The sequence below is a fragment of the Triplophysa rosa genome, linkage group LG1, assembly GCF_024868665.1.
Source record: "Triplophysa rosa linkage group LG1, Trosa_1v2, whole genome shotgun sequence".
NCBI lineage: Eukaryota > Metazoa > Chordata > Actinopteri > Cypriniformes > Nemacheilidae > Triplophysa > Triplophysa rosa.
The window spans coordinates 20,214,574-20,223,788 of NC_079890.1; the positions used below are offsets into that span (position 1 = coordinate 20,214,574).

The 9,215-nt window shown below is 42.0% G+C and overlaps 1 protein-coding gene across 1 annotated transcript in view; it reads right to left on the reverse strand.

Annotated features, from left to right (window-relative positions):
* The window catches only part of slc12a4 (solute carrier family 12 member 4), a 47,359-nt gene that overhangs the window by 7,819 nt on the left and 30,325 nt on the right, over window positions 1-9,215 (reverse strand). The window contains exons 17-18 of the mRNA XM_057346624.1: window positions 6,399-6,567; window positions 6,045-6,240 (exon numbers count right to left, since the gene is read on the reverse strand). Of these exons, the coding sequence (XP_057202607.1) occupies window positions 6,045-6,240; window positions 6,399-6,567 (365 nt within the window). The remainder of the gene's footprint in view (window positions 1-6,044; window positions 6,241-6,398; window positions 6,568-9,215) is intronic.

Consider the following 9,215-nt stretch of genomic DNA (forward strand, 5'->3'; position numbering starts at 1 on the left):
TAGGGCATATGATGCTGTGAGAAAGGGAGCTCGCGATGCCGGGATTAAAACCTTTTTGAAGACTTGACAGAATGTATTCTGTAAATTCATGATTGGTGTGGTTTCGTAGTTCAGAGGATAAATGCGACACATTGACAGGAGTTGATAAATAATTGTAAGATTGTTCATTGACATTTTTGCATACAGGGCAAACCAAGCGGGCGTGGGCGCCTCCACAATAATTGCACACATGCAGAAAGCGGCATCGTTGTCTAGTGCAACGGTCCGAGTTGAAGTTTCTGCAAGCTTCGTGCTTTTGTGTGTTGGTACCCCCTGCTGTGGCTGAACGTGCTTGCCGGTTTAGCAGGCGCGGAATGTGAGCGGTGGAGACGGGGGGGAGGCGAAGCCTGGCAATGGGAAAAGGCGGGGGTGACGAGGGGACAAGCTGTGGTGTTGTGTGCCACTGAGCGACACACAGCGCAAGACAGATTCTGGTACCCCAAAAACACCCTGTTGTGAAGCTCAGTGTCCAGTGCGCCCCAGTATGGGCACTGGTTCCACTGAGCTACCCTTATTGCACATTTAGCCGAAAACAATCTGCGATAAGTGTAAAAATGCGTCCCCCCGTAAGAAAGCGCGAGCTCCGCGAGATAGTAAAGACTATGGCAAGATAGTCGCCGAGCTCACGCCTCCTATGGGGGAAACTCGTGCAAATTACTTCGATGAAACGTGAGAAAGCAACAGTGAATTCCAGGAAGGACAAAATGCGGGGACGACTATGGGACGTGTTTTTTACAGTAAATGAGAGGTCGCCGTGCGTGATCTGGCGCTCGGCTGACGGAGGTGCGAGTGGTGACAATAAGTGAAATAAATCTATGTCCGCACCTGCTAATATCTGCATCCTGATGTTGGTGGATACTGGGGGGTTCCAGAAACGGAGCGTTGGGGGGCATCGGCATTGAAGTAGCTGATGCCAATGAATGCAGGGGGCGAGCCTGTGTCTGAGAGATGAGGGTGGGAAAGGCGTCCGCTGGAGCATCTAGCTGAAGCGGCCTCGCGCTGGTGGTAGTCATCGGCGGTGCCGCCAGCCACAAGCTCAGGGCGGGGGATTGAGTGAGAGGTAGAGTGCCGATGGAGTGGTGGAAGTATCCTGAAGCCGCTGTTGGAGGCCAGCTCGGGTTGTACTGGTGGTTGGAGTACGTGGGTGCATTGGAATGCTCCTCTGCACCTCCAAGCTGGAAGTCGGCGGGTGTCTGCAGGAGCTCGACTGGGGCGCGGCCCAGACTTGCCGACGGCCTGCTGCGGCGGCCTGGGGTTGGTAGTCCTTGCCCTGCCGCGGAGGTAGTGGGCCCCGACTGGGCTTGAGAAGAACCTGGCGCCTGATTGAAATCCTCTGCGACTGCTGACTGTACAGCAGAGGATGTAGGCGGGGCCCCTGTTTGAAGAGATAGGTAGAGGCCGTATAGCTCTGCCTTGTTCAACCTCTTGCTGGCGGTGACGTCCCGTTTGGCCAAAGCAGTTCGAAGGCCGGCGATGGTCCATTTCCCGATAGCTGGGATGCACGGGAGCGCAGAAGTGTATGAAGACGAGGGAGGAAGATGTCTGCTTGGCCGCGGCGATGAAGTGCAGCGGCGCTTCGAGGTGCGTTTGGAAGCCTGGCGAGGCTGGCGGCCTCGGGTTGGAGCCTCAGGCTCCATTTCTGCAACCTTTCCAGGTTTGAAATGCTGAGGAGCGCTTGAATTCGCCGGAGTTTCCTGCTGATCGGAGCTATCGCTTATGACCGAATTTATCCGACATGTTTAATCCTTTAGAGATGGTTTCAGGTAGGATTCCTGGTCTATTTATGTGCTGGTTCGTTTGAGCTCGTGATTGCTGATAGCGAACCAGCCGGTCTTAATTATATGCTCCGGCTTCTCCCGAACTTTGTTAATAAAACATAATATAGAGTCGTGGGGCGAGGTAAGAAAAAAGAATCACTAAAACTTCATTAAAATGTATTTAATACATTAATAAATCAATTAGAAATTAATACAAATCATGGTTTATGATTGAATTATTTTTATTGTATATGTAAACTCTCTTTCAACACTTTACCATATTTAAAGCACATCTTTCTTAAAGCTACTTTCTTCCTTTATTTGTTGTGAACAACTCCTATAAAAGAACACAATTCCTTTAATATCAGTATCAGAGTGTTTTGGGGCCCGTCCTTTGTTGTTTTATGAACATTATAAACAGAGATCTTTATTATGCTGCTGCCCCTTTAATTAAGAGCTCGCGCAATATACTGGAACACACATGTGTTTTGTTTTCCAACTGTTTGGCCATGAAACTGAATACCTTTACAAGGTTTCTTGTTAATATGGGAATTTTTATGTTATTTTGTGTTTATATGTCAGTTTCAGAGTAAGAAGGCGTGAAAGAGAAATCCATTTAGTATTTTGTGCTCTGACTCTCTGGGCGCGCGCATATCTCAAACAACCCGCCAGACCTGAAAGCTTTTAGTGATTATTCTACATGAAAGCTGCATTGATACTTGTTTGGCTTCTATCAGTAGCGACTTACAAATAAATAGTATTTAGCGTGATGTATAGCGTTTTGTATGCTTTGCAGTATTGTTAGGGAGCTTTATACAATAGTTTAGTGCTTAAAGTTTAAACACATGATTAGCTTCACATGCATACACATTTCGTTATCTTTGCTGTTTTGTACCTTAGCTGAGGAAATTCTTGTATTCTGCATATTTATTTCAGTTGCAAGATTGAGCGCTTCGTCTGCTCTTTCGCTTCTTCGCCTCTTACCCGCAAATTACGTCTTTGGGGGCGGGGGCACGATAGATAAGTGAATGGTTGAAGGGGGGGAGACGAAAATTAGTGACTGAATGCGCCGCTTGCGCAATATAACATTTATGCGCATTACATTTTTAATACGCAAAAATTATATATTGATCAGTTTGGCAGTCGCACTGGTGCAACCATTAAGAAACACTTGTCGCACTGGCAGGAAAAATTGTCGCAAAATGCGACCATTTAGTCGTAGTCTAGAGCCCTGAAATCTACACTGATCAAAAAAATCAGGTCTAGTATCGGATCGGTATCGGTATCGGCATCGGCAGATACTTACAATTCAGGTATCGGAATCGGATCGTAAAGGAAAAACTGGTATCAGCCCTTCCCTACTATTTAGTCAGATAATCTAAAAACTATTACTGCTTGTTCAGTAAATACTGTATATACATGACACTCGTGCTAAATTAAGAAAAAAACATTCAAACAATAAGACTAACCTTGTTGATCGATAAAATAATCATATATTTTCTGTCAGTAAAGGAATCTAAACAGTTGCTCACCTGTCTAGTAAAACACATGCAAGATAAGCGTCTCTGTCTAGTAAAAATTTCTTTGTTGACAGAACCAGCTGCAAACAGAAAAGAAAAATTGTGCGCCATAACAACTGCGCAAAACAAGATAGTTGCTTGATAGACGCTACAAACTAATACTTTCACATTTGTCCACAAGCCTGTGTTGTCATGGTTTCTACGGCAGTAAAAGTGGAAACCGATGGTAAAGCCAGAGACTGTGTTATTAGGGAGATGCACGGTCTGGAGAAAGCATAACGACTTACACGAATCATGCGAGGCACCTCAGCCAATCATATAACAGCCTCTAGTCTGCTTTGGCCCTGTACCAAATGGCGCACTTGCGGCCTCGTGGACTTAAATTGCGCGTTCTCGCCAAGTCTACGAGTCTGTAAGGTGTCCCATTTGTCTTTTTAGCACTCCGAAGTCTGCTCACGAGCGCCTCCATTGTGCCCTGGATGCGGTCTTCGGCGAAGCCCGCATTGAGTGAGACTCCACTGAAGTCCCCTACCCAGGAATCCTCGCAAACGCCCAATCACAGAACGGATGGGAGGAGTGTCGTGGATGTCAGACATATACGTAAACATGACGGATACATTTTTAAATATATGTTTTGATAAAATTCTAAATTAATTTATTAATTCATATTATTGCTTATTTATGTTCTATTAAGCCAGCTATTCAAGAATAAAAACTTTTAATGCAGTGCATTTTCTTACTTAAGGTAATAAGCCATGTTTTGTTGTAGATTTATATCTAGTTGTCTCTGGGCTCTGTAAAGCTGAACAACACAGATTCTGTATTATAGAGAAATATTAAATAACAACATACTGTATATGCATATTAAGAACTCATTATGCACATTAAGTATAGTGTAAACAAATTAATAAATATACATTCATGACGTCATGACAAATGAATGCATTACAAACATAAGTATCTATACTAAGTATCTATGACATATCAACATATGAAATACAAACATATGAAATACAGAACAATAAAAACCGGCAGCTCCAGTCCCAAATAACAACAGTGGGACAACAAGCGGTCGACTTCACGCGGCGCTGCGCAGACTGATCAGCGAATGACAACAAAGTATTGCAAGAGTGATTAGAAAGCACCGCTTGCTTTTTCCGGTGTGATGAACTCAAGTCTGTCCCAAAATGCACTCAAATGTATCCTTATGGACTCGTGCCTAGTACCCTATAGGTCTGCACTTCCTGACGTCACCAAGTGTGGACTCAGAGGAGGTCCTCAAGACCGGAGTGTGCCATTTGGGACAGGGCCTTTCCTGCATTCTGCGATTTTGCAGGCTTCCTGTCAGTACACGATCCGGGATGCCTGCACGATCCGTTCTGCGCATGCGCGTAATTACGTAGTAGAAAACGTCACGGTTTCGCTACACTATTGGTATCTATTTTGATGTTTTTAAATGTAGCTTACGCTATGCATTACGATGTGTTTACGTGGTTGCCAATCCAAAATAATAAAGGAGTTGTTACATGAACATACACGATTTTGGTTACATGTGGAATAAAGTCTTTCTGTCACTGCAAGCCTTCAGTTTCCTCCATACTTCCCTTTGCGATTCATTGCTGTATGGCATTAGGCCTACTTAACTTGCTGTGTTTAGATCTGAGGTCAGTAGTATTGTCAAAGACGGTTTGTGGCGTTTTTTATTAAAAGCTGCTAATATTAGTTAACTTTAAATTGAGTAATTTTGTATTAGTATGGATCTATATAGGCTAATATATCTATCTATATAATCTAAATGAGGAAAATAATCCCTTCAATGGTGTTTACAGAAGACAATAAGGAACATAATATGCATTTCTGCCTAGACTATCTGCACTTACATGAAGAAAGAACTACAAACAAGTTTGGGGAAACGTTACAGAGTATTTCAAACTGACAATGGAAATGACTTGAAAGAACGCATAGTGCACACAGAAGTGACATGAGACCAGAGGTGGACAGTAGTGAAAGTCGCGGTACAAAGGTGCGCAAGCGTGGAACAGATTGTGCAGTGTCGTAAATTGTCGCAAAACAGAATTATCATTTGTGCATGTGCGTTTTCTACTACGTCATTATGCGCATGCGCAGACGGATCGTGCAGGCATCCCGGATCGTGTACCGACACTTCCCATCTAGTGTCTTTCGTAACGCGGATATGACGCAATTGACAGGCGACTGCCAGAGACGGCCCGTGTCACTGGTTAAAATGAAAATTTTCTCACGATTTAGAAATAGTTGGAAACATTTGAGATATTGTAATCAAATGAACAAAATATATAACACTGGCCTAGTGGTTTTTGGATATTTTACTGCAAAAAAGTTACAAACGGCATCTTTAATATATAGAAAATATATTTTCTTTGCATATGGGCAATATAAAGTGCGTTTAGATAGGGATGAATTAATTTTTTAATAACCTTAAAGGCCCAGATTCACAGACACAGCTTAGATTAAGCCAGGACTATGCCTTAGTTGAATTAAGATATTTATGTCACTTTTATAAAAATGGCTTAGAAGAATACATTACTGGTGTGCATCTTGAGACAAAATATTGGCACTGATATATTTTAAGATATTTCTGGGCAAGTTATATTGAGTTAAGACAGGACACACATTCATTTTAGTCTGTGACTAGCCTTAAACCTTGTCTGTGAAAAAGGGACAATATGCCCACACTACAGGTACTTACTGATAAAGGTTTTCCAAGCGCGAGGGTCTTCACTTTGTCTCCAGCCATATGGCCAACCCATGACCACCGTGTTGTGCTTCATGCCTCCCAGACCACAGGACTGGATCAGGTGTGCAATCCCCTCTCTCACTTTTGAGGCAACCACAACCTGACAGAAGCCCTTAACTCGCTCGATTTCCATCATGTTCTTTATTGCCTTGTGAAAGGTACAAACAAAGCTCATTTTCTATTCATGTTTCTATATAAATTTCTGTTTGAATTCTTTAGTAACGCACTCCAGTTTTCTGACAGTGCACTAATGCACATTTACAGAAGGAGGGCTTACAGTGGATGTAAATAAAGTTACTTCCTCACATGTTCCGATGCCTGTGTTTCTCCATAACATTCCAGGTAGTTTCCCTGAATTACAGATCCTACAATGGTTAGGCCTTTTCCTGCTTTTAACTGTGAGGCAAAGGTAAGCATTCTGGGATACTTGACATGCAGATCTTCATCCAACTTCAGCAGAACCAGCAGCTGTGGCCTGTAAAAGTAATTTCAAAATAGTGTGATTATAGTCAAATTATTTACAACAAAGAAAATGTATATCTGCATTGCAGTTTAAAGGTGTGATGAACTGGGCTTGTTTGTTGTTTTATACTGTTGTATGAGGTCTACTTATGACGTTCGCATGGTTTTTACATTAAAAAACATCAGAATCAATAAGTAATAGGCTATTTTCTACCCGGGTTTTGAGGCCAGCTCGGTTTGAATGGGCGTTCCGCCATGAAGACTTTGAAGTAAACGCCCACTGCTATGATTGAATAGTTTGCGTAGTAAACTTAGTTGGAGCCTTCTGTGAATTTGGTTAGAGACGTAATGTTAGGTTACACATTAGCACCATTCGCACGGTATTAGTACTATCTGGAGACCTCCTGTGATTTATAAATTACCTCCCCACATCTGTATTTCATGTGACGCATTCGCACGGGATAAGTGAAGCCTCTGATTTACTCAAATTTACTGACTTATTTCCTGGATGTGATGGCAAGGCTTTGCGTATAGTTTGTATAGCTTAGGTTACACATTCGCACTATTCGCACAGGATTAGTATTATCTGGGGACCTCGTGTGATTTATAAATTAACTCCCCGCATCTGTATTTCAGGGCATATTAAGCGATCTCTAACAAAGCAATAGTGACACATAGTACACAAATGTTTTACTCACATAAGGTTGCTGCGCCATTCCTATCGTATCCAATATTGACTGCACAGCACTGCTTTTTCATTTTAGTCTCTCCGCAAATCCATCATCGACCTGTGCCTTGTTCACAAAGGAATCCGCGGTAATGTTTTACCCACGTGAGCTGGAATGTCTTTAAAAATAAACTTCAGCCACGCATTACTAATGTCGGAATCCGAAGGAAGGTTATGCAGCGACTGTGTTCTTCCACAACAGGCGCTGACTCCACAATATTTTGCGATCTTTAACGGCATGTTTATTGCTTGCTCGCTCTATCTGGTTCCGCGCAACTTGTGTTACTTCAGTACTATTAGGTTGAACACCGCCTCCACAAGAGAAAATCAATGACTACTTCTCTAGCCCCGCCCACTGGTTCGCGCATGAGAGTACTAGTGATGGGTCATTTTTGCGATTCGGAATTTTCGGATGTTTGAATCTCGTTCAGCAAAATGAACGAACCTTTTTTCGAGTTATTTCGTTCATCTGAGCAGAGTTAAATTAATGTTGCATGTTAATAGCCAAATTACCCCATAACGTTTATTTATGCTAGTTTTTATCAGATATATAAAAAGAAATAACTTGTAGTTAGGGACAAGTTATGAGAAACAGTAATTTAATTATTTCCTGACAGCCATATACGCTCTGAAATCTGTACAAGAAACAAAAAGGATTATAGCTCAACTCTAGAGACTTCATGCCCGAGTCATTCATTATTTTGCCCATATAGGCTGCATTTACAGAAAACATAAATGATTAGTTCATCTACTGAGTCCAAGGGTCCGAGTCGTTCGTTCTTTTGTCACGTGACAACCCCATAGGCCAGTCTATGCAGACTGTGCCGGAAACAGAAATGATTAGTTCATCTACCGAGTCTTCAGGTTTGAGTCGTTCTTTCTTTTGTCACGTGATATGACAGATGCGTGTTTAATGTATTACATACAAAAAAAACTTATTTCCTGACTTCCCTTACAAATATTCATGCAGTTTTTACCTCTTTTTGATGCATTTCTGTAAAGTTATGTATTTATAATTCATTAACAATTTTGGGTCACTCATGCAATAAGGTTTACAGGTTGTTGTTTTTTACTAAAAAGTCTCATGCAGTTAGCAAAGTATAATAGGCTATTGAAATCATTTAAATGTGCAATTATTTAAGAAGAGATCACTTGTGTAATATGTGCATTAGACATAAACACTGACTTTACTAGTGTTGCTTGTTTATATTTTGCCAGCACAGTTCTTATGCAAAATAGTTAGTTATTAAGATAAATTAAAAACACATGCAGAAATCCACAATAAACATTTATTAATATACTGACAAAAAAAAGAACAGAACAGTACGTTTTAGAGAAGATGTTTATTGCACATTGCAGACTTTTGATCATTTTATAATATTTCTTCCTATAATAAAACATATAACACGTCGTACATCATGCATTTGACTGATGATCCGGGAAGCGGTCACGTCACGTTAAAGACTCGGACACGGACTCGAAGACTCCGGTACAGGCTGCAGGTTTGCCTGCGGAGCTACCATTGGAAAAAAGAATGAAAGGGCTCGGACCCGATGACTTGAGAGACGAACTAATCATTTCTCTTTCCGGTATGAAAGAACGAAAGGACTCGGACCCGATGACTCGAGAGACGCACTAATCGTTTCTCTTTCCGGTATGAAAGAACGAAAGGACTCGGACCTGATGACTCGAGAGACGAACTAATAATTTCTCTTTCTGGTATGAAAGAACGAAAGGGCTCGGACCCGATGACTCGAGAGACGAACTAATCATTTCTCTTTCCGGTATGAGAGAACGAAAGGACTCGGACCCGATGACTCGAGAGACACACTAATCATTTCTCTTTCCGGTATGAAAGAACGAAAGGACTCGGACCCGATGACTCGAGAGACGAACTAATCATTTCTCTTTCCGGTATGAAAGAACGAAAGGAC